Source organism: Anser anser (genome assembly GCF_964211835.1).
Source record: "Anser anser genome assembly, chromosome: 3".
Taxonomy (NCBI): Eukaryota; Metazoa; Chordata; class Aves; order Anseriformes; family Anatidae; genus Anser; species Anser anser.
The window spans coordinates 24,533,085-24,559,773 of record NC_139722.1 but is presented as its reverse complement, the minus strand read 5'-3'; the positions used below and the strand labels follow the sequence as shown (position 1 = coordinate 24,559,773).

General features: G+C 35.3%; 1 protein-coding gene and 1 long non-coding RNA gene across 2 annotated transcripts in view; one reads left to right on the top strand and one right to left on the bottom strand.

The window, feature by feature from the left end:
* Window positions 1–2,886: 2,886 nt before the first annotated feature.
* Window positions 2,887–24,735, top strand: LOC310897342. The gene is made up of 5 exons (XR_014582235.1): window positions 2,887–3,638; window positions 8,866–8,908; window positions 13,618–13,737; window positions 14,249–14,534; window positions 24,516–24,735. It is a non-coding gene; the product is annotated as an uncharacterized lncRNA (long non-coding RNA).
* The window catches only part of LOC310897338 (uncharacterized protein), a 103,330-nt gene continuing 83,330 nt past the window's right edge, over window positions 6,690–26,689 (bottom strand). The window contains exon 6 of the mRNA XM_083830825.1: window positions 6,690–6,745. Within this exon, the coding sequence (XP_083686951.1) occupies window positions 6,729–6,745 (17 nt within the window). The 3' untranslated portion in view covers window positions 6,690–6,728. The remainder of the gene's footprint in view (window positions 6,746–26,689) is intronic.

Genomic DNA, 26,689 nt, shown 5'->3' with positions numbered 1-26,689 from the left:
ATGGCAAAAGAATAAAAAAAAAAAAAAAGGAGCAGCAAAATCAAAAGAACTTCAATAACTATTTGAACATTGCCCATGAAGCTCCTGAACATGAAAAGAAATCTACAGAGGGGAAAAATAGATATGGGATGAAATATGTTTTTAAAAGTATCCTACTTGAGAAGGACCACTTTGAAATATTGAAGGGATTGCATTGTTTGTTTTCAGCTCTTAGAAACTAGAAGCTAACTCAGAATGAATCATCGAAGTAGTCAATTTTGAAAGTATTTATAAATCGATGTAATGGTGTATAATTTTTTGCACTACCTGACATTTTTTTTCTTTTCTCTTTTTTTTAACCCTTTAATCTTTTTATTATGTTCATGTAATATTTAAGAAAGAAACAGCTTCTGATTATCAAACGACATAAGAATGCAACAAAATAGAAACAGCTCTGCTACATTAAATAAGAAACCAGTCAGAACTGGGACCCATACAGATGTCTAAGGAGAATATAAGAAAGGACATAATGTAATCACCTTTTGCTAGTTTTAAACCTGTTACTTCATAATTTCATTAAATTTTTATTAACAGTAGGGTATCATAAAATATTCTCATAACATGGGGGTTAAGGAATATTTAATTTCTATTAACTTTACTGTTGCACAGTCTTAAAGACCTCTTTAACATCTTTTTTTTTTCAGCATAAAATTCCTCACTTACTTACTTGTCCCTCATATAGAAGTTAATTCACTCTTTTCTTCATCTTCGGCAGTTCAACCATATCCTTTTTGAAATGGTCTGGCCAGAACAATTATCAAGATGTGATCATACTGTGGATTGTATAATGGTGTAATGAAGATTCTTGTTCTTCCAGGTATTCATTTCCAATTAATTTTTAATATTTTACTTGTTTCTTTTATAACTACTGGGTACTGAGCTGATGTTTGTATAAAAATTATTGATTTCACTTGTGAAACTTCTTTCGCTATCCTATCATTGTGTATTTGAAATTAAGATGTGTTTCCCCCATACAAACCATTTTAATACACTTTGAATTTCAGCTGCCATTTTCTATCTCAGCCACATAGTATCATGATTCATTTGTGACATGTTGTTGTTCAATATTCAGCTTCACTACCCCAAATAATTTAACAACCCATGTGTTCTCATTCACATAATTTTATCAATCACTGATTGATATGGCAGATTCTAGCTTTAATTGCTATAGGATTCTAATAGTGGCTTTAGTCATCTATTCTTACCAAACAGTTATTCTTACTTTTTAATTTTACTCCTTTAAACAGTTTATTTTTTTTATGAACTTACCTTTTATTCAGTGCCAACCCAGTTTTCTTGAGAGTTTTTGCCAAAAGATTTGTCAAAAGTTTTTTGGAGACTGGAATAGCCTATAGCGACTTGATGACTCTTGTTCTTGCTCACAATGACTCCTTTAAAGAATGCTAACAAATTTCTGAAGCATAGCTCATTTCTTCAAAAGCCAGTGGTTCTTTCTTTCCCAGCATGTCACATGTTGCTGTGATTATGTATATGTATCTGTGCACTATCTATTCTCTATTAAACTTTCCACCGGTTTTGTTTTTTCTTCTCTTCATTTTCTTTTGTTTCAGTATAGAAATCAGATTTCTTACTTTTCAGGTTTGGGGGATTTCTTAATTTTTATTTTTTTTTTTCTTCTTTATATTTGTCACCCTCCATTCCCCCTCTGCTGAAGCAATTTTAACAGACAGCAGACACATCACAGCTAAATGGGTCACCTATTTTATACTTTGAGGAATGCCATTTGGGTCTGTCAAGTCATTACCATTCATTTCTCTAGTTTATTCTAGAATCTTTCCTAATGACACTTCAGTTTAGAATCATAGAATCAACTGTATCGGAAAAGAACTTCAAGATTATCAACTCCAACCATCAACCTAACCTACCGAGTCCCATCACTGAACCACATTTCTTGGTGCCATTTCTTAAATACCTCTGGGAATGGGGATTCCACCACTGCCCTGAACAGCCCATTCCACTTCTTAACCACCCTCTCCATGAAGAAATTCTTCCTAATGTTTGATCTAAACCTCTCCTGGCACAACTAGATAGAATAAAGTTTGAGACTGATCCTTCAGTAAGTTTCTCACAATGAAGGCTTCTGGCCTGGGTACCTCCTCTATTGTGAATGTAGATGCAAAGAAGTTACTTAGCTTTTCTGCTAAATTCTTATCTTCTTTACCATCCTTTTACACTTTGATCACCTGTTGGCCCTACATATTGTCTAGCAAACTTCCTCTTTCTGATCTGTTTGAAAATGGTTTAATATCAGTTTTTATGCCTTCCGTAAATCTTTTTGACAAAACCTATTTTGACCCATTGTATTGTGTTTTTAGATTTAACTCATCAGTGTTTGCATCCCTTTTTGTATTTTTTTCAATGTGACATGACTTCAATATTTTAAAGGATGTCTTTGTATGTTTAATAGCTTCTTTTATTTTGCTGTTTACTGCTGTTTACTGAAACCACAGGGTACTTTTACTTAGAAAAAAATGACTTTTTTTGGAGGAGTGTTTTTTTGTTGTTGTTGTTGTTGTTTGGTTGTTTTTTTTTTAAGTCTGCTGTAGTAGTTGCTTTAATTACTATAAATTTTCTTTCAGCCTTTGCTGAATTATCTTTAAATAATCACCTTGCTACTTAGCACTTTTTCATTTTAGGTACTCCTCTGAATATCTTATCCTTCTATTGGGTTCTCAGTTGAAACAACTAAACAAGCTTGAAGAGACAGATCTAAAAAGAAAGTTGTATCCCAATAGTGTGATATGCCTCATTTTTAAGATCTAGTTATGTAAAAGAATTCAAAATTAAGTACCTGTACTCTTTGTACAGTGGTTTATTATAATCTTGTTTTAGTCTTCCCATAAGTATCCAGAAAGAGTAGCTCATTGAAAAGGGAATTGTTTAAAAACCCTGGGGGAGCACTAAAGACAAGATTACCCAATAAATTACATCTCTCTCTTCATCTGAGATGTTATACAGAAGTATGGAGAAATACATTCTACTCAGTATCCAAAATCCCCTCTAGAATTGAAGGGTTATGACAATGGGGACATACAACATATCTGCCCTAGGGTGCCCATCCTCACTGTGAGCAGATGCAACCCCAGTCTAAATGACACCATTCATGGGATGGTGCAGCAATACACTTTCCTGAGGTGGCAGGGCAGAGGCTCTGGTCTGTGAGCTGGAAAATATTTGCCTTTTCTCTCAGGGATTCATACTCCCAAGGCACACAAATTCTAATAAAGAATTCTGCCTGCTTACCCAATCAATCCTTATTCTGCATTTCTTTCAGGAACACACAAACAGCTGCTAAAGAAGGCATGGAGGTTATCATGCAGTGCTGTTCTCAAGGTAAAAGGAAGTGTGGGCTACATTTCAGTCTCATCATGCCAGGAGAATAATTGAATGTGTTTTTTCTTTCTCTTGGATGAGTGCTTTAATTACTGAGCTATTAAATGAATGACAAATTGTGGCACAAGCCTTCACGAGGCTTGTGTCACAGGAAGTGTCTGTGATCACCAGCAAGTACTGTGGTGACAAATTGGCAAGACATGTTCCAGAAAACCCTTGCAGAAAAGCCCTCTGGGGAGACACAGGTGAGTGAATTCTGTATTGGAAATCTTTATTGGTTTTAATCACTCTGCTGAGGATCACTGTCAATAAATATATAAATAAATAAATAAAATAAAAGGGGGGCTTGCACATGTGTAGGAAAAAAAAATAAGTAGCCTAGGAAACTTTAATGTTTCATATTGAGGTCTTCATAAAGTTTACTTCATCTCAGATGAAACTATAGAGAAAACTGATTTCAGGCTTAGTTGCTCTAAGAAATAGTCTATCGTTCTTCTCTGGACACTAGAGGATTTTGTCAGCTGAATAGTAGATATAAATTTATAGACAAATTATATGTTTAAATATCAAAGATATTTTCATTCAGTATCTTTTTACAAAATGAGGTTCATAGCTATTTTTTTTGAGCAAAAATATCTCCTGAATTTTGGTTCAGATTATTTCATTTTCAATATTTTAAAGTTTTATCTTTCAGCACTAACCTATATGTTCAACTTTAAAAGAATATACCATTATTTTCCTTTCTCACATCAGCAATTTTTCTCTCTTCATAACTAAAAGATTTTTCCACAAACTGCCAGGATTTTCATCAGCATATAAATTTAATCACAATCTTTAACTAGAAAATTCTTAGATTTTTAAAATCCCATAAATATATGTAGTTTTTATCTCCAAGATAATCATCAAGGTCCCTAGGACATTGTTTTTTCACATACACAATTTACAGGCTTCAGATTTTCATTTTTCATTCATTTATTTATTTATTTTAGGTATGTGTTTATAAGATAATTAAGCTATACTTTTTTTTTCTTTTTTCTTTTTCTTTTTTTTCTCAGAGAGATAAAAATACAGTAAAATATACCTGTTTGCAATTTTATGTTTATTCTCTTCCGTCAAAATGAACTAATTGATGTCAGTGTGCCATAAAACTCTAATATCTAATAACAATTTATACTTAGGTCTTGAAAAAAATCGTATTACAAAGTAATAGTAATGATTCAAAATAAACACTAACCTTAGAATGAGTTATGAGCATTTGCAACTGGTAAATCTGCAGCATTTGTCTATCTAGACTGGCAACACAGAATAATTCCACTGAAATCTAGACATAAGAAGGGCAGAAGTCTAAACTATATGTCTAATTTACTCTAGATGTGGCCAGTTAAAAAATAAACAGAGCCAAGAGCTCCTGAACTACACACTAAGCTCAGAAACGCAGTAATAGATGCAACAGATGTGTGAATAGTGATTATTACCTATTTTCAACCATTCTCTTTTGAGCAGTTAGTACTTTGGCTAAATCCCAAGTAAAGATTTGGTGTTCCTCAGCATTTTTCCTGTAATGCGTAAGGGAGAGTAAAACTTCAGTGGTCACTGCCAGACCAGAGCAGGAGCATGAGTTATTTTCTTTTTACAAGTTCAGCCAATGTTTTCACAATAATATTTGCTAATGGCTGCACTTCAAAGAGACACAGGCATTCTGCAGCTACCTCCTCCTGTTCATCGCACTAGCACCGTGCAGTCCACTGAGCTGTTTTCACATCTAAATGTTTGTTTTTAACAGCTGTGTCTGTGGTGAATTAAGCCTCAGTTGTAGCTGTTTAAATAAACACTTAGATCACAGTGTGGTACCTACACACTGAGCAGTGGTGAGATGGGCTTAGGAAACAGGAGTAAGTATTCTTTTAATCCAACACATAGAAAATATATGCAAGTTATTTTTTTTTTTGTGTGTAAGTAGCTCCACACTTTGGTTATAGGTCTAAAATATAGAGGTTTAAAATAAGTTTAAAGTGTAGCTCCTAGTCTGCAATTGCAAAATGATCTTATGATATGGCCTAGATACGTTGAAACCATGTCTCTTCCTACATTTTTCTTAACGTTCCTAAGAACTATGACTTTTTCAGAACTGTATACACTTTTTTTGTGTTTTCTGACTTCCTAAAAGAAAAACAAGGTGAAGTTCCTGATTCAGCATGTTTTTTTTTCATTATATGTGAATATGCTGAATCTCACAGGTGTCAACAGGCACACAGAGGTCAGTCTTTTGTTGATTTGAGTCAAATATACACCTAGAATTTATAACAATCAACTGTATATTTTTTTCAGCATTTTAACCATGAATAATATGTTGATGCAGTAAGTATAGTATGAGTAGGATACATCTCACTTGTCTTCAGTCTCTGAAATGTTAAACATCTGTTATAAACTAGGTACTAAATTCTTCTGTAGACAATGCTGATGGTCTCTACCGGGGTCTTTCGTAGCACCCATCTTAGATAGCTATTTTTGGATTGTTTGCATTTTCCACTGCCACTATTTATCTTCCTTAACAGAAGGTATCTGTCTTGAGACCTAACTGTTAGCTAAATAATGTAAGATGATTATCTCCCTGAACTGCAGTACATACTACAGAGTATAGGAGTATTACAGAACTCTCCCACAGCTGTGAATGTGTTAAGTGATACCGATGTCTCAGTTACTCCACTTCTTCCATTAGCAGTTTCTTTTTCCTAAATCTTTCCCATCTCTTTGGAAACACTTTTTTATTTGTTCAAGTAAAAAGAGTATCAAGGAAGTTGCACAGAGGTGCAAAGAAACATACAGTGGTAGTTGTTTCTTATTTGGGCAGCTCTCTCCTACTGCTTTTCCTTTTGCTCTCCTCTGTCTGCCTGATTTTTAAGATAGCTGCAAGGTACCACTTGATGCATTCAGCAATAACTGAGGCCAAATGGAGTTCATCATGATAGAATCATAATTGTTAATGATAATACATGTTTAATCCAATTCATACTCCAGTCTGATATGAGATTTGCCCTTTATTGGAACAATAACAGAGAATTGGACAATGTTCTATATTAATGCTTGTAAAATGCTCTACTTAACTCTCTGCCATAGGGACAGTTTTCTCCCATACATGGTTTTGTAAGTTTTTATTCTCTGGATATAATACTTAATATAATTTGATTTATTCACCTTTCAAACAGAAATTACATTTTGAAAAAGAAACAAAAAACCACCCTTTTCAATTTCAAATAACAACTTTATTTTAATGTAAATTTAAATGTCTTTTTAGCCTAAAAGACTTAACATAAATGTTAAGGTTTTTCCCTTCTTTATTTTTTGCCTTTCCCTGTGAACAAGAAGAGAAGAAAAAAAAGTGTGAGAGGGGAGAGTTAGATAAGTACACTGTTCTTAAACATCTACGTAAGTCAATGGAAGTTATGGTTTCTCCATTTCCCATATTATGCTACTACATTCTAAATAACAAACCTTAGTAAACAGTTGCAAAACATGGCATAGTGCGAGAGAATATAAAACCAGTTTTTCACATTGAAGGTAGAACAAGGGTACAGATCAAAATATAATAAAAATAATGAAAATCTGTTATCAGATAATATTTTCATAGGAATTTGGAAAAATGGAAATGTAATATTGTTCCATGTAACGTAAATGTGATTAATAAGTGCAAAACATTCACTAGGAATTTAGAAACAGACATAAGGCCTGGAACCTAGGTACAAACTCTTTAGCATCCATAAAGTTAGCATATTATTTGATGTTATGGCAAAACTAATACATAAAGCTTTGACACAATTTTTGTTTTTTAAATTCATTTTTAAATGATATTTGAAGAGGCAGAACTGCAGAATACTTTTTGTGAAATTATAGAACTAAACTACTTGAAGTAGATATCACATTCTTGATAAAAACAAATGAAAAACAAATGTACTTTTTATCATCAATATGGAAACTTACAAGACTATTTTTTCTTTAGAAAGTGTATTAGAAGTTGAACATGATAGTGATTCTTTTTTGTTGCTGTTGCATGTTTTGAAGTCACTGGAATTTATTATATGCTTCAATATAAGTTCTTGAAAACCTGCAGCTCTATGATAATGTCCTTTTAAAATAAAAATCTTGTAATGAAAATATATGTGAACTGTATATGAATATGCTCAGCTCCACTCAATTCCATTGAACATATATCTGGATGAAGTTCAAGTGCTGTTTTTCAGAATGGAGTAGTTCATCACCTGTTGTCTAGCAAATCTGACTACAACAATAACATAACTATGGTTGTAGGCAAAAGACTTTTCATATAGAAGGAGTAATCACAATCACAGATCAGGTGTTTTACAATATGACTATATTAAGTGTTAGGATAGGCCTGCTGGTAAGAAAGATCAATGGGCCTACTTGGGACTTCTTGCAAACATAGTAGGTGCTGTGAAGTACATCTCACAGATCCCTGCTTTGAACATTGAACAGGACCAACCCATGTTTGGTACTGATTTGAAAAAAAAAAAAAAAGATCAAAACAAAAAAGCAGACAAACAAACAAACAAAAATAACTGACAGACATTAGGATTGCTGTGTTCAAATGATACTTAATTTTCACTTTTATGTTATTATTTCTACAATGCTTTATTAGGAGTGCTATGAAAACGATATAATTCGTTATACAGTATGCAAATAACTGTTAAAATTGTTACCCTAAGACTAAATAGTTCAACATTTGATTTTATGTAAGAAAATGGATTTGCTGCTTCTGGCAATGTTAATGTAATTACCACTGGCTTAATTTGTAGCATGAAGATCTGTAAGGCTGTGTCCCATGATAGTTGCCATCTTGTTTTACTACTGTTAAATTGTAATTATAGCTTTGGAAAACCATATGTTTGGGGACATTAATGGTGGCAGCAGAATCTTGACAAAATGCTTGTTGCTTAGCTACAACTGGATGGAACAAACTACTGGTAGAGCTGTAGAAACATTTGTTTTCCAAGGAGTACGTTTAAATGAAATAGCAACTGTGTTGTGACTGTTACTGCTGGTTCTTCCACAGTTACTAATACACTGTCAAGAGAAGTTTACAGATATTGCAAACCTTTTTTTTTTGTTTTTTGTTTTTTTTTTTCCCCATGAAAGTTACAGATTAGAATTGTAGAAAATGTTAGCAGTTTTTGCCAAGAGAATTTTCTTTAAATTGTGTTTCAATTTTGAAATGTTGAAAAGCGATGTTATAAATACTTTCATGACTTTGCAAATGAAAAATTCCTCTGGTTTCAGTTTCTAATGCTAAAGTAAATGGAAAATTACCTAGGTGTTCATAACTAAAATGAACCTTATCAACTGATAGAAAGACATTTTTCTCTCTCTAATAAGACTCGCTTAAAATAAAAATTAAACTTAAATTTTAAGACTGAAATTGCCTACAAATTTTTATTTATTTATTTATTTTCATCACAGGTCAGCCCACAAATCTGAAACAAGACAGAATTACATAGAGTTGGTAAGTTCTGACCCACATTTTTCTCCGAGAGATATTTTGCATTCCATGTTTGATTTGAGCAAAAGGCCAATAAGTAATGAATTAAAGCAAGAAGTTTGAATTGATGCTTATGGCCCCCTTATTGTTTTAGCATAAAGAATATGCAAATATTAGATTAATGAGGCTCTGCTGCTTCTTTTGTTAAAGATTTGTTGAAGCCAAACATATCAGTTTCAGATTTTAGCTTTAATGATCTCTTGCTCGTAATTTTATTATTCAACTGTAATCAAAATTAAGCTGAGACAAGACAATAATTTAAATGAAAACGATAAATAAAACTTACACTCTGACATTGTAAAACCTTCTAGAGCTTGCTTATAACTTACACTCTGCAGATCTTTCTCTCTTATCTATAGAAGAGTGCTAATTTCCTTCATCAGACCTATTTCATTATTTGAAAAATTAATATATTGGTGTCTTATTAAACGATTAAGCTGTAATTCTACACCAGTGAAAATTTAGGAAATGAAGATACAGAAGTATTCAAACTTTTATCAGTGCAGTTACACTACCATAAACATATAACTTGTTTTCTTGTCTTCTCATTTTAAACACCCTTTGTGGGCCAGTTCTGGGAAATGTTTCTTCTCTGCTCTTCTGCAGAGGTCCCAGTCAGATTTGCCCCATTTCTTCTGCTCCATTAGGTGTACTGGATAGTCTAATATTAGTGACAGAATTTCCAGTATTCTGATGTTTCCCTTTTGGTAATGATTATAGCAGTAAGGTTTTTGAGGGGTGAATGACATTGTGTTCACTAGAAGGATTATGCACATTTTTCTGCTTTAATTCAACAGATTTTGTTGTTAAGCACGTGACATTGTCTGAAGATTTTCCCCGGTTCCAATCGCCCCTATATAAATAATCATTGCTTAAATTATATCCTACCAGATTTTTTAAAATAAAATTGCGTCACATAGAAAGATGTTGCAGTATTAGGTAGCAGACTTCAATCTTTTCCATATTTTGAGTAGCAAGCATAGTTCCAATTAAAAAAAATAAAATAAAATCCAGAACTTAATATATAAAAAAAAAGAACAACAAAAAACATGTAAGCGGAAGAGTAGACGGTGCTAAACTTTTTGTCATAGATGGCAGTCTCCATCAAAACTCCATTCTCTTAAATGTAATTTCTGACAATACTTTTTAATATTGATGAAAGTTAATACACTTTTTGTTGTTTACACAATAACATTATCAAAACCACTTTGATGTACAGACCTCTGTGGAAGAGAGTAGTTGAACAAAGCTGATAACATTATTTCCATTTACAGTTTGACAGTTATCCATCAGATTTCTTACCATTGAGAAGCCTAAGTTCTCAAGGAGCCTATTTTTCTCACACGCTGCCAAGGGATAGAATTCTTCCTACTCTGAGCTTTGATAGAATTCTTCCTACACTGAGCTTAATGATGACATTGATCAAAATGTTAATTTATGTAGATTTATCAGGACATGATGATTATGGTGATAAGGCCTCATGATTGGAAATTCCAGAGTAAATGTACTGAAATGATAAATATATATTTCCCAGACCAAAGGAATGGATTCAGCACTGCAGTTAATGTTTCATACAGCCCAACTTCATTAAGCACAACTCAGCTAATATCATCATGGATTTATTTCATTTTATTAAATTGCATTAATTAGGGAAATGCATTGAAAGCTGATTGTGAAGAAATTTACTTTTCCTTGGAATAACTAAAAAAAGGGGAGTAATTGGATTAATTTGTCCCTTTTCCCCCTATTAACTTGGAGCATGATGATTCTTTCTCAACTTTATGTCGTGAACTACTTTATGTTTAACATGATTCTCATTAACCAAGTTAATTGTAGGGTTTTAAGCGGGAACACTCACAGGCTGGACCGATGCCAGCTCATTCCTTTCCAGTCATATTAAATGCCATCTCTCCAGAGATACAGGCCTTTGTTAAAAGTCTGTTTTGCCATTATTCTTTATAATGTTAAGAGAAGCAATCAACAAGGTCTTGCCATGGTTCCTTAAATTATTCACGCCTGATCCATTGTATCAAACTACAATGTTTGTTGCAAAATTGTTGTCTTCTGAGTTCTGATTGTGATAATGAGGCTCTGCAGGATACATATGATTCATAGTAATGTCTCTGAGCTCTTAAAAACATTGTTGTGCTGCATTTAATTATAGGAACAGACTCTACAAACAGTTGAAAATCACATAATTTGCATGTAATTATGGGTATTATGTAGATTGGAAAGGGATAGGTGGCTTTAATTATGCAGAAAGAGTAGGTCTTTCTAGTTTTAACCTTCTGTTGTCCAGGATTCCTAGAAATTATAAGTTTACATTCACAGTAAAAATCATCTGAAAAATCAGGCTGGGAAACAGCTGTTAATGCATTTTTCTGTGTAATGTGTCATAGGCACTCTCTCTCAATCTTAGCAATGCCTGCCAGTGTATTAATGGTAAATTTATTACACTGAAGGTAAAAATAAATGAATAGAATATAATAATCCCTGTTATTAACTGATCATTTTTTATTTACTTAAAAATAAACTAACAGTAACTTTTTCAAATATAAAAGTTTCCAGTATTAAACTGTACAAAGATGAACTGTTGGTCCATATCTGCACTAGGAAACAAAGCTTTTCAATGGTGTGATGGTCAGGAAAGGTTACAAACAGGCATATAAATATATCTAAAGCAGGGACACGAACACATCTGACCCAGCTCTGTTAATGATAAGCAGAACAAGAAGCAGCACATGCATGGTGCAGAGCTCCCTGAGCTGACTGGATGTGAATCAGCTTGGGTCTGACTACGGACTAAGCCACATTTGTGCAGCAGTGCATTCAAGCTAGTAAAGATAGCTGCAGAGCAGAGCTTCTTAGGTCAGGCGTAGAGCTGATTCGCACCATGTGGATTTCCTGACTTACATCTCTGCTAGCTCAGGGATCTCCACACCAAACTTTGTGCATAGCAGAGACAGGCTGATAAATAGTCTGGAGACTATGACTGAACATATAGAATCAACTTGGCTTTGTAAATTCCTCAGCTGACATGAGCAACCACACACCCCAGTGCTCCAGGAGAAAGCCTGCCCTGTGGTAAATTTCACTGGGCCACTTACAGCCAAAAAGAACCTGCAGTGACATTTGTGACATTCTCTTCCTCCACATTTTTTTTTCTGGATGATTAAATAGGTCATAGATTAAATATTTGTTGCAAGGAAAGTTTATATATTCAGAAACCTGTTTGCATTCTTGGGAAACTCTTATAGCAACATAATGATACAACCACCATTGAACTTACAATACTAGTATAGATGAGTAGATGCTCCTATTCTGAAACTGCTGCATTTTCATGCTTATCTAGGAAGTTTTACCAGTACAGATATACTGGCTTAGATTCATACATTTACTAGTAATGTGTACAATAACTAAAAATCAAAGCCATTATCAGAACAATAAGCTTGTCAAGTAATGACCTTTATTTGGAATACAGATAGCTCATATGATTTCTGGTACACGATGACATCAACTTATGTCTCCAGATTTTGCACAGAAGTAGAAAGAGGAAAAGCAAACTTTAAGATATGACTATGGTTGTATACACTGCTAGAAAATTTTAATGATTATTTGTATTTAAATGGTTTATTATAAACTGCACTTGTCCACAACCACTATAATGCATGTAACAGGTGTTTTTAACTGTCTTTTTGTCATTTACTCTCATTTTTGTGTCATTTGCTGTCCAAAACAGACAATTTGTAACTTCCTCCAACACATCCATCACCCCAAGATTAGCCATAGGGATGTACAAACTATTTCTTCTAGCAAATGTACTGAATTGTGTTTGAAGTTGAGCATATTTTCTAAATGGTCACTCTACTTATTGCATCAGTGTATTCGTTTCAATGTTAATTTTCCCTACTGTAAAAAAGTCACTTCTTATTTCCATTTTCACTTCATATGACTTCCATGAAATGTAATTAAATAAAGATTTATAAATGTAGCAGTAATCGTTTCTACTTCTAGAGAACACTACAGCCAGAACAACTTAGCTTTCCATATCTCTATGGTCCAATCATCATTACATCTAAATCACTATGAATCTGTCATGAAAGTGAGGACCAAGTGAGTTCTCAGTTTCCAAACATTTCTTATTAGAGACAATGCTTCAGAAAGCATGCAATTTTATTTTTAAATTATTCTGAAAATGCCAGGGAGGAGGGCAAACTAGGTTACAGAACAGTGAATAAAATACGTTAGGTCCTAAACATGCTATTATGTCAACAGCAAACCACTACACTGTTGTGTCAAATATCCAATAAAATAGTTTGTTAGCATGGTGTAGAATTCTTTCAAATCTCTTTCAAATTCTGACATGAAATACTATGGGATCATCTGAGAAGATGCATTATCCCTGAAGCTATACCAGTTGATATCAGTTGCAATTCCTATACTTCTTCGTGTTACAAATGTATATGATTATACTAAGAATTGTATGATGCAGGATCATGTGAGTTGTATAGTAATATATGCAATTAATTATGTGCCTAGCTCTGCAAAGCAGTACACACCATCAACTTCCACTGTCTTTGCTCATGTCTTGGATTCTTGAATAGCAGCAAACAAGAAAAAAATGAAAAACTGTTTAACATTGTGCTGATTTTTTTTTCTTCTTTTTTTTCAAGGTGTAACAACATTGCCAGTCACTACCTTATTTTAGTGCAAAAAAGATTTTATAAAATATTCATTCTGAAATTCAAAACCCTACAGTGCTGAATCAAACGTTTCTAAAACAACATCTCCAGGTAGATATGCTTCCAAAAGTGTTGTGTTATTATTTTTTTTTCTAGTTACAGCTCAGCCAGCTGTCATACAATAAATAGAAAATGACAACAAAAGAAAGAAAAGATAATGTATCTCTTAAATGTTCAGGTTTTCTATTATTCATATGAATGCAAACAACTTGGTTAATAACAGAACTGAAGAGGGAAGGATGGGTAAATATCTTCTCAAATTTTAAAAGGCAGAATCTCAGAACCCAGTGCCATCTAGCCCAGAACTGAATCTTTTATCAGCTAAATTTCTAGTATTAAAATGCTGCATGGTGCCTGTGATGCCATTGCTAATCATTGCCACCACAAAGTCCAGGCAACCTTCTACCACACACCTATCTCACACAACATTTCATATAACTAACAGTTTAACCAATATTTTAATAAAATTCCTGGCATTTTGTATGCTTTTTTTTTCCTTGCTTATTGGTCCAAATATTACCTTTGTTGTTGTTTTTTTCTTTCTTTCTTTCTTTCTTTCTAGAAAGTGGAACATCTTTCACTCACTCAGGAGTCTGAGAGCCACTGAAAGGACACTAATTATGTCACTCTCCTATGAGACATGAAAGCCTACACTTTCAGATGAAACTAAGCAAAAGAAGCTAAATTTTCCAATCCTTAGTGAATGATGTGGCCCTGGGGTGAGTGATGCCTCAGTGGGACTGCAGGAGATGAATAACATCTATCCTCCCTTTGTCCACAGCTTGTATGAGAAAAGACTGACCTCATCAGACACCTACCACTAGGAAAGCCCTGGCTGCGAGTACCAGGTAGGTATTTCACTGCTGCTGAGAGCACTTCTGTGACCTTCACGTCTCTCCTTGTGACATTTTGAACTATTTAGATTACAGAAAGCTCTGCCAGGCTTGCTAAGGTTGTGAATTCCAGCTGCACCTTAGTTAGGGAACACTGATTGCCATCTTGGATCTGTTTGTTGTCCAAAAGAGATGTTTTATAGTACAATACCACATCTCTCTGCAGATGTATCATTGGAAGTTTTTTAATGTCCACTTGAGTAAGTGATGTATCACAGTTAAAAATTGTTCACAACAGGATTATTTCTGACAGTTTGACTTGGTGCAGAACATAACACAGAGCTTCTATACTACCCTCCAAATAATGTTTTTTTCTAAGATCTCTGAAACATCTGTGCAAATCATGATAGCCAAACACGCCAAATGAAGAGACTGAAACTTGCTTGTCATGTTCTCAAACTATAGTGAAACCAAAACTACCCTGCAAGATTTTTCTAGCTATTTTCCATAGGCATCAGTGACACCCTCCATTAGATAGTATGTCCTTTTAAAAGAACTGGGGTTACATCAGACACAATTGGACAGAGGTTATGCATTTCATATAAAAGTTTGACATATCATGAGACGTTTGGAAGAGCCTTTTAATAGCAAAAATAATGGCATTTTCTGGATTTGCGAGTTAGGGCAGGAAAGCACCACTCTTTTGTCTGATAATTTTATCTAATTTTAGTTTGAAAAATGAAACTGGACAGGTAAGAGACCAACTGATTTGTTAGCAGACTAAAAGCTTCTTGCCCTTTGTTAGGCTATGGACAATGATGGCAGTACTTGGCCCTCAGATATTGGGTGTGGGCCTCTCACATCTCCCACTGTTCTTCACCCATAGCCAAACCCTAGTAAAGAAAGGTAAATAGATGATGTGACGAAAGAAGTGGCTACCTCCAAAACACTCAAAAATGGGTAAAGAGAGAAAGAAGGGTAGACGAACTTTTATTTAATTAGTTCTAGATGAGATTGCTACTGTTTTGGTCTCCCTCTCCTAAGTCCTATGCTTGGCTTGCTCAACTGAACATTTCACATAGTAACATGTTTAAGAAAAAGTCAGCACAAAAAATCCTTATATGAAAGTACAAACAGCTTGCTCCAAGCAGCTTTCAATAAGTAATGACAGTCTTCTTTCACTATTTCTCCATGAAGACTTAAACATTTTAAGTAATGTTTAATAAATTCTAGTGTGGTTCTGCCTCTTATTTCTGTCAGGAATAAGAACTTAAGCCATACTAACAAGCTGTAACAGCCAGTAGTCACTCAGCTCATAAATGTGTGTGATAGGGGAAGAAAATCACTGATTAAAAGTGCGTAAGTGGCAAATTAAAAAGGGAGGCCAGCTGCCATCCCAGTGGTATCAGAGTTTTCTGCTCTGTCATGCAACAAATACAGATTAATTATTCTGTGTATTTCTACAAGAGATGATCACTTTCCAGAAAAAAATAAAAAATAAAAGGTTAATCTCTTATCTCTTTTCCATATTTTAATGATCAAATTTGAAGCTACCTTTTTTGAAATTGAAATTATGTTTCACTTTTAGATTGTCTACATTTTTCCTTGTCTCTAGTACTGCTACCACATGAATTTTATAAAATCTGTAGTGAAAGTCCCAAATGTCTCTCAAGAAAACTTTTAAAATTTGTTGCAAGTTTAATAGATTCAAGGAAGTTCCATGTATTTCAGAAAAAAAATAAAATAAAATCTAAATCAGGGATTATGTGTTAAAAAAGGGCTTGAAATTTCACATTCCTCATCCTTCTTCATACACAGAAGATGAGTCTAAAACTAAGTCATTAAGTAATGATGACTGTTCAACTCTGCAGTTCTGTGAATCTTCTATATACGTTCCCCCCCTGCCGCCCCCTTCCCCCCCCCGCAGTGTTTATTTCTACCCACATAAAAAGATGGCAAAATTCCCCGAGAGTACACATGGAAGCTTTTTACCAGGAGGATTAGATCCATCATACTTTTTTGAGAAGAATCTACTTAAGGTTTTGACAGGAATGACCATCCCCATGATACAGAGGAGTCTAAACTGTTTGGTAGAGCACCAAATAGTGTCTTTGGAAAAAAGTGGGAATGTACTTTTCATAGAGTACAAGAGCTCTCCATTTCATGTGTAGGAAATCAAACAGGGAAGGAAGGAAACCAGCATGGCTGAGCAAGAACCTGCTGGTCAAACTGAGGTGTAAGAAGGAAGTGCACAGGCAGTGGAAGCAGGGACATGTGGCCAGGGAAGAGTACAAGGATGCTGTCCGGATGTGCAGGGATGGGATCAGGAAAGCCAATGCACAGTTGGAACTGTACTTGGCAAAGAATAACAAGGGAGGTACATTGGTACATTGGCCAGAATAGGTTAACAATAGGTCAATAGGTCAATAATAGGTACATTGGCCAGAAAAGAAAGGCCAAGGAGAGTGTACCCTCTCTGATAAACAAGAAGGAAGAACTGGTAACAACAGACATGGAGAAGGCTGAGGTACTCAAAAACTTTTTTGCTTCAGTCTTCACTGCCAGGCTTCCCACATCTCTTGAGTCCCTGAAACTCTAGGCTGGGACTGTGGGAGCAAAGTCCCTCCAACTGTGAGCCAAGAGCAGGTTTGAGACAACGCCATGAAACTGAACAGGTACAAGTCTATAGGGCCCGATGTCATGCATCCCAGGGCCCTGAGGGAACTGGCTGATGCAGTTTCCAAGCCTCTCTCCATCATATTTGAAAAGTCCTGTCGGTCAAGTGAAGTCTCTGGTGACTGGAAAAATCACTCCCATTTTTAGAAAGGGTAGAAGGGAAGACCCAGGGAATTACCAACCGGTGAGTCTCAGCTCTTTGCCTGGAAAGATCATGGAACAGATCCTCCTGGAAGCAATGTCAAGGCACATGAAAGACAAGGAGGTAATCTAAGACAGCCAGCATGGCTTCACCAAGATCAAATTGTGTCTGATCAATCTGGTGACCTTCTATGGTGGAGTGAATGCATCAGTTGACCAGGAGAGACTGACGTCATCTAGCTGGACTTCTGTAAGGCCTTTGACATGATCCCACATGACATCCTGATCAGGATGAATTGAGATGGATTTGATATGGATTTGAAAGGTGGACTATTCAGTGGATAAGGAGTTGGCTGGATGGCTGCAGCCAGAGAGCTGTGGTCACTGGCTCCATGTCCAGGTGGAGGCTGGTGTTGAGTGGTGTCTCTCAGGAGTCCATCCTGACACCACTGTTGTTTAATATCTTCATCAATGATATAAACGATGGGGTTGAGTGCATACTCAGCAAGTTTGCAGATGACATCAAGCTGAGTGGTGCAGTTGATACCACAGAAGGAAGGGAAGCCATCCAAAGGGATATGGACAAGCTTGAGAAGTGGGCCCATGTGAACCTAATGAGGTTCAACAAGTCCAAGAGCAAGGTGCTGCACATGGATCAGGGCAATCCCAGACATAAGGACAGACTGAGTGAAACACTCATGCTTGCAGCCCAGAAGGCCAGCTGCATCCTGAGCTGCATCAACAAAGGAGTGGCTAGCAGGTTGAGGGAGTTGATTATGCCCCTCTGCTCTGCCCTTGTGAGTCCCCACTTGGAGTCCTGCATCCAGGTCTGGGGCCCCCAACACAAGGAAGGGGATCTGCTAGAGTGGGTCCAGTGGAGGGCCACAAAGTGATCAGAGTGCTGGAGCACCACGTGTATGAAGAAAGGCTGAGAGAACTGGGGATGTTCAGCCTGAAGAAGAGAAAGCTCTGGTATGACCTAATTACAGCTTTTCAGTACTTAAAGAGGACTATTTAAAAAAATGGAGAGTGACTTTTTACATAGACAAATAGTGACAGGACAATGGTAACCGTTTTCAACTAAGAGATGGCACCCTGGGCAACCTGATCTTGTGGGTAGCGTCCCCGCCCATGGCAGGGGGTTGGAACTAGATGCTCTTTAAGGTTCCTTCAAACCCAAACCATTCTTGTAGAGAAAGTGAAATACATTCTCTTCTGTTAGTATCTTGAGAGGTTTATTAACAGCAAACATTAAATAAGTTAAATATTTTTAAATCACAGAAAAAAAACATTGAATAGCATTGACTGTGAACTACTGCTCTTTAATCAGAGAGTGTCATTCATTTGAAATGACATGGAAAAAGAGAGAGATGGGTGTATTAGTTAGCCACAGAATACCTATGAGCTAGTGATCTAGTGTGTCTCAGGAAAAAAAAGTGATGTATTTCCTATTAAAATGGGAAAAATACAATTCATTAGACATTGCTAAATATTTGGTCACACATGAGAAAATGTGTAAGCAGAACAGTTGGAGAGAAAAGCTAATATTGTGATCAGCAGAATGGAGTATTTCTCTTGGTTAGACTAAGAAATGATACCTTGTTTAGCATAGAAAAAGAAGAGCTGAATTTGAGAGTATAAATACTCCATATCAGCAGAGTAGGGTGAAAATATTGGGAAGGAGTATGACCATTAAGGATAAAAGATAATGCTGGTCTAAAGGTAAGTATATGCAAGCTGGCTATGAGAAAAAAATTGGAACAAATCTATAATAAATGTATTTGTTGGTGTGGGGGAGAGGGGCGTGAGGAAATGGTTTTAAAGTGGACCTCAGTATGTGTACAGAGGTACTTCACAGTTTTGTGGCCTATGACAGCTGGAAGTGGCAAAGGATGTTTTTCCATTTCTCAAATATTAACTTATTCAGAGTTTTAGAACAATCAGTAATTTTTGTTGCACCAAAATTTAAGGAAGATTAAGTATGTAAACTCAGAAAGCACTGATAGGTTAGCGTGGCTTTCATCTTAATGAATAGAGAATAATATGGGATGTAATCAGTAAAGACTAGCATAATTAATGGCAATTAGCATAGTTTTATAATAAACAGCTCTTATTAAACAAATGGTGTATTTTTGATGAGAATACATTTGGTTTAGGGTAGTACTTGTGCCTTTATAATATACCTAGAGATAGAACACAAAGACATTTGCTTTAAGAAGGCATAAAAACCTGCAAAAAATATGGCACTGTTCAAAATTCACAAAATCCATATTCAATGTATTAAAGACTGATCATATGAATGGTTATAGTTTACAGACTCTCCTGTATGTGCATCCATCAGGGACCAGTGTTGTTCAGTGTCTTTATCAATGTTCTAGAAGAAAATATAAAATCAATACAAATAAATCTGTGGATGACATAAACACTGGTAGAGCGGTAAATAATACTAGAGGCAGGTTAGTAATAAAGATCGTTATGCGTCATTTGGTAAAGAGATGGTAAGGTTAATTTGAACTTGTACAAGGTCATATAACAAGAAAAAGAGAATGTACATCATAGTTATGGAGTAGAGAACTGTTATTTGGAAAGAATGGACTTGGAAAGGCTTTAGAGTAACATTGAATGAAAATGGATTTGTGAGTTTGTTAACTTTTTATACACATATATATTGATATAAAATTCTTTGCTTTGAAATGTTTTAATTTTTTATTCACTCACAGAATCACAGAATCATCTAGGTTGGAGGAGACCTCCAAGATCACCTTGTCCAACCTCTGACCTAACACTAACAAGTCCTCCACTAAACCATATCACTAAGTTCAACATCTAAATGTCTCGTAAAGACCTCCAGGGATGGTGACTCAACCACTTCCCTGGGCAGCCCATTCCAATGGCTAACAACCCTTTCAGTAAAGAAGTTCTTCCTAATATCCAACCTAAACCTCCCCTGGCGCAACTTTAGTGCCAATCACAAGTTTTAAAAAAAAAAAATTGATTAGAATGTTTGTTTTCAATGAGATAAAAGGTATTAAACATGCCAGAGGAAAGTTTAGAGTAAAACACTATTTTTAAATTAAAAAAAAATCAAAATGTTTTAAGTTTTGCAAGGTTGAAACTCCAGGGACTAATGATATAGACATTACGTTCCTCTGTTAAGTCCTCTTGAAAGGTTCTCTTGATTGCTCTGGACACATCAACACCATGGACATACTCAAAACCTTGCTGCAGAATCTTCCTGCAGCATCATTAGGTCTCTCTAAAATTCAAGTCATGTCCCATGCATGAATATAACATGCTGCCTTGTATGTTAAGACCCTAGCAAGATACACCGCCTGGCTTTGTAAATCAGTACTATTTCTAAGGCAAAGTCATTTGCTTTCCAGGAAACACCCTCCATAATCTTGGTGAATGCAGGATACTTTTCCGACTGTTGATTTAGCATTGGTTGAACCAAAGCTGTTGGCAATATCTGGGACTGCACAGAACAGCTGCCTTTTCCACACAATATAAGGTTTCTCGTGCCCCTGTAAACTATCTTCCCTGCAGGTCTCTCATGGGAGTACACATCGTCCAATTTAGTAACTTCAGCTTAGTTTACATTTGGAATTAATTACAAATCTGTATAATACAATGCACATTTCTGATAACAACAGCAAAATAAAGCTGATAGTGTGCATTCTGTATGTTTAAAGTAGAGCTTTTTCTTGTTACCTGTGTCACTGCAATGAAATATCACCAAGGTTCCCCCACTCTGATCTTCACAGAATGCCAGTAATATTGCAACAATATAAAGAAATGCATACTAGCAAATTGATGTGCTTTTTAATGCTTGAGCTATATAATTTTAGTACAAATATGTCTAATGTTACTAACCATCTTGCCAGGAGGAAACATGCCAGCTATTGGAAGCACTTGCTTGTTGTGAGTGAGACAGGACTTCTCCAAGTGTTCAATCCCACAGCTGCAGTGCATAATTCTTCCTTCTTATCCCCAGTGCACCTTTCAGTCTCTTGCAAGTGGTCTGTTATTTCTGGATGGTCTCAAAGAAGGAGCCAGAATTTCAGCTCTTTGCTTTTCTGATTTGATCTGTTATCTCATTGTGTACTGATGTTGGTTTTCTGCCCTCTCCTTCTCATTCTTACAGATTGTCTCTGTTCTTTCCTTCACTTTTATTTATTTATTTATTTATTTTTCTGTTTATTTTTTTCTGTTCTCAATGTTTCAACTGTCTTATTGCTGGTTTCAGCCCAGGATATCAAAATAAAGAGTAGTAAACATACATCTAGGTCTTCCTCATCTCACTTGCTTGAGTCTTGTATCTCATTTTCTTGTCTATGTTGTTGTCTATGCCCTGTGTCATTCCCATGCAAAAGCAATCAATTTTAAGCACTTTTAAGTCGTGGTCTTTGTTTCTGGTATTCCTACACCTAAAACATTAGCTTTTCATTCCTCATCAAACACTTTTAGTTAGCCTGGTTTGCACAACCAATTTCTCTCAAACTTTTCTTTATTCTTGAGTGTGCCACTACTACTACTATTACTACTACTACTACCACTGCTGCTACTACTACTACTACTACTACTACTACTACTAAGTCTAAAACCTTTATTTGTATTTTGGTTATATTGGGGGCATTCTATATGAAGTTTAAGCACATAGTTAAGTGTCTTCTAGCATCAGGATTTAAATTCCTTTCCAAATATTTTATTATAATTTTCCATTTGACCAAAAAGAGGTCAAAAATGAATATTTAATTGTTTCAAGGAGTGAGAACTGTAGAGTGAAATAGAAGAACAAAATTGAAAATGCAATAAGTATAATTACAAGACAGAATTTTTTATTTTGTTCTTATTTATTATATGTCCAGCTTGAGAATACAGCTTGGCTATTCACTCAGGCAAAGAACTAGATGATGTGTATAAAAGTCCTTTTGTTCTTTTTCTCCTCTGAGCTCTGCCCCATTTAGATTCTATGTTTTACTTAGGTAGTGACTATATGGTCTTGACTACCTAAAAATCCATTCTATAAATTTGGTACTACCAGCAACAAATAATAAGATCCCAAAAATATCTCAGAGACTTTCATCCCACTCCATTATGAATGAAGTTCACTGTTATGCACAGGGACAGCACATACATTAGATGTTATATAAATCTCAGTTGAGTTCTAAATGCAGGGTTTGAGGAGTGTCTAGGTTCTTATTGGGAAGCACTACAGAAAGGATTAAAGGTATACCAGAGCAGTTTGAAAAGATTAAGAATCATTAGAGTTTTTTTGGGAAAGAAAGAAACAAACAAAACAAGTAAGGGAGTAAGGTACTGAGACAGGTAAGGAATTCATTGATATATTTTATGATAGATGGTAGACTTAATTATTAATAAAATAGATTAGGAACTGAGTATAAGAATAGAGGAAAGGTCTGATTTAAAAATGAAAGACCTAGAGAAAGAGAGATCATACCTAAAGTAATACCTGAAAGATCATACCTAAAGCACTTGCTGGGAGCCGTTACTATAATAGGACTGTACAATCCAATTGTGTATGCAAAAATGTGTTGGTTTTTTTTTTTTTTCATCCTTATTTTTCTCTTCAGTTGGGTTACTTTGTTTTTGTTTATAAAGTGGCCATCTCTGGCCTCTTGCTGGTGGTACCTCCCTGAAACATCTTCAGTAAAATATACAGTGCTACCATGCACCTGGCCCAGGACACCTGGCCCAAACTAATTGAGAGTCTCTAGAGAGGTGAAGGTCAGGGTGAATGATATATACCTGACAGCAGTGAACAGTAGGACACCCCAGATGCTCCCTTCCAGCTGCTGTGGTATTTCTGCTTGTAGGGTAGGGGTGTTGCCAAGGTAGACACAGTTAGTCTAGAGCTGTTAGAATTAGTTTAGAAATTGGAAATTGGGAAGCAATTAACTGGAACAGCACTTTCTTCTAAAGCTTTTTTTAAATAAAATTTTGTTTCTTATTCTAGCATTGCACTTGAGACCACTGTACAAATCTTCCTCTTCACATACAGTTTTTACTGCTCTAATTAATTCCCTTCTTTTCTTCTCATCTCCAGTCCCTCCTCCCTTCTGAAATTGGATCAAATAATAGGGGCAGGCTTCCAACTTTGTTGTTTGATGTACTTTTATCATAAAATGAAGCAAGAATAAAAAGCATGACTTCCTTATTATGATATTGTTACTTTCTAAAATAACTTCTCTGTGAAAAAATAAAAAATAAAAAATCTGGTTATAAGATATGAATCAGCCATGTGATAAAACCTTTCACTCTTCTACACATGTGCCAAATCTTAGAAACACACCTGTTGTTGTAATATTAGTTTAAAGAACTCAAAGATGAAGGATATAAAGTATTTCAGACACCAAGCAGACTGCAGGATAATCTCTTAATCCAGACAGATGAAAGGAAATGCAGATTTTATGCCCTCTTGAGAGTGGCAGCCTGTCAAAAAATAGATCTTTATGTTCAGGTTGCCAAAAAAAGAGAGAGGGAAATAGAGAGAAAAGGTCTCTATCTCAAGCATGCAAACACACATACAGACACAAAGAGAATGTCTGTACTACAGCACTACGTTAATCACACTCATTTAGAAATCAATGCCAAAACATATATTGATAGATAACCCTCTTTCTTTTCTGAAGAGAAAGAAAGTATATTGTTTGAAAATAAGAGATTTTTGCACCATAAAATATAAAGAAAAAAGAAACACTTTAGTGTATCTAACAGACTGAAATCAGAATAGTAATATTTTCTCTTACTTAAAATAAAGGTTTTTATTGCAATAGACACTAAAAATGTTAATTGCAGAACACTATTGTTTTAGACAAATCTTAAGATATTCTGTTCAAATAACGATCATGGTCAATGCACAATACTTGCATGTTTCAGAGATTTTCTGGGCCAGATTGTGCTGCTTTTATTTGTGTCAAATACTAACTCTGATTTCAATTAGTATACTTGAATAATAAGGGACTAAGACAAAATGTAGTCTTGAATTTTTAACATTACGATACCCTTTCATTTGAATCCCACAAGGTATATGAGAGATTCTTCTTACTGGAGAAAGTGACAATATTACTTTGAGTATAGGAAAGCAAAGCTGTGTGATTACTTCAGTTTCTTCAGCTCCCTTGCATTTAATCTATTTTTTATCTTTTATGTTCACAGAGTGCAGAAGGTGAAGGTGGGGATGGAAAAGCATATCAAGCAAAATGTGGATAGAGTCAGCAGTAAAAGAAAAAATGCATGCTGTCCTCTACTGTGCAAAGCAAGCATAATCGCTGACATGAAGCAGTTTGCACTTCTGGGAGGAAAAAAATAACCAACAAAGATTCTTTACCAATGACAATAACAAACCTGGGAAAAAAAAAAAAAAAAAAAAAAAGAACACTGTTTTACAGCATAACTTAATGCTTACTCTGATTTGGACGTATTACAGTAATACTTCTACATTTACCTGGACTATAATCTTATATCCATACTATTTGCACTTTGTAGGTCTTCATTTTGTATTTTAAACTGAGTACTGGCCATTCTCCAAAACAAACTCTTTCCCATGTCCACAATCAAATGATGATATGTGTTTAAACATAATGTATTTCTTTAGTTAAAAAGCAAAACAAACAAATTCTCTTGAACTGTCAACAAAGAATTAGTGATGTGCTAGCATATATAGCATTGCTAAAATGTTTCTGAATACAATATTTGCAAGATTTCTTCACTTTTTATAAAATACCTTGCAAATCTGACCTATCTACCCCTAATGCGAATTCTAATCTGTTGGAGAAGAAGATTCACCATTCACAACACAATTGCTGCTTTTAGCAGTTGTATGAGATATTACAAATGTTTCTTCCCCATGTGTAAGGAAGCAAAAGAGCAGTAGGAATGGGAAAGTATTATACTCTTGGGAGAGGGTGTTATCATTGTCATAGAGAGACACGTGAGGAGAAACCCAGTGCACACATTATAGCAGTGCAGGAGAATCTAAGACACTTTTACCTCCCTATTAAACCCCACCGTGTAATTCCTTGCCACAGTGTTGAGGACCCCTGTGTTGCCAGGGAAGCATCATGATTTCTCAATAGCTCTTTATTCTATATGTAGTTTGAATGACTTCCAGCTTCTGACACTCATGGATGCAGCAGAGGACATGGCCAGGTACAAGTGCACAGGGAGGAGCTTTGGCTTCATGAGAGATAAGTGTGGCCACAGCTTCCCTACCTGCCTGCTGGTCACAGTGGGTCTGGTCTCTCAAGGCTGCAGTTTGCTGGAAGAGGTTTTATGCACTGAAAACCCCCTAGGAAAAATTTGTTTCCTTAAATGCTGCGTTAGATAGGAAGATTTGATACAGTGTTAAGTACCCACTGTAGGGATAATTCTGAGAGTCCCATGAAAAACAGAGGTCATAGCACATTTATTTCTTAGTCATTCCCATATCTTTTTTTAGGCTTTTCAGAAGAACAAACTGTTAAGAAGAGATTTCAAACAGAGCAGTGAGATGACTTTTCGTATACTTATGAAAAGAAAAGGGAACAAAGAGGGGAAAGTATGAAGGCTTTGCAATATCAGAGTATTAGTATTTGATGTTAATATTCATCCTATTATGCAAAAATGCAAAATTAGACTTACCTTCTTAGTCAAGAATGCTCTGAGGCTTCAGCAAAGATAGCGGAATTTAAAATATTAAGATAAAAATGATACATAACTGCAACATATTTTAATGATTATTTATTAAAATGTCAGTGCAAGTACAATAATAACTGAACATAATTTCATAACATACTAGTTATACCTTTCATAATGTTCATGGACATAATGACTTAATTGGGCTTTTGGGTACCTCACTGGGCAGAAAGTAAAATGATATGCTGCAACATGCAGTTCTTCCTCATGCTTTCCTTGCCTTAAACTTGATTATCATTATCAGGAAAAAATAAATATATAAATAAATAAATCTGAAGAAAGATAGTTTTATAAGGACTCAGTAGTGGTACCAACATAATCTTCATTTTGGTTTTGTTCTTTGCTTTTTCATTTTACTTCAACATTTAAGTTACCGTAGGAAAAAATATTTCTATTTTACTAAGAAGCATGTCAGAAAGGAGTACTAGGTGCTCACACCTACATAGAAGGAGGAAGCCTCTCCCCCTTCAGAAGGTGTATATATAAATTGGACTTGGATTCAAATGCTTTTACTCTTAAGGGAATATGAACCCACCTCCATTCTGACAGTAAAGTGGTGGAGCTATTAAATGACAGTCTGAACATGGATCTATGAATACCATACTCTCCTACGTCTGGTGCTGTAGATTAAGTCTAAAGAGCCTAAACATCATTCC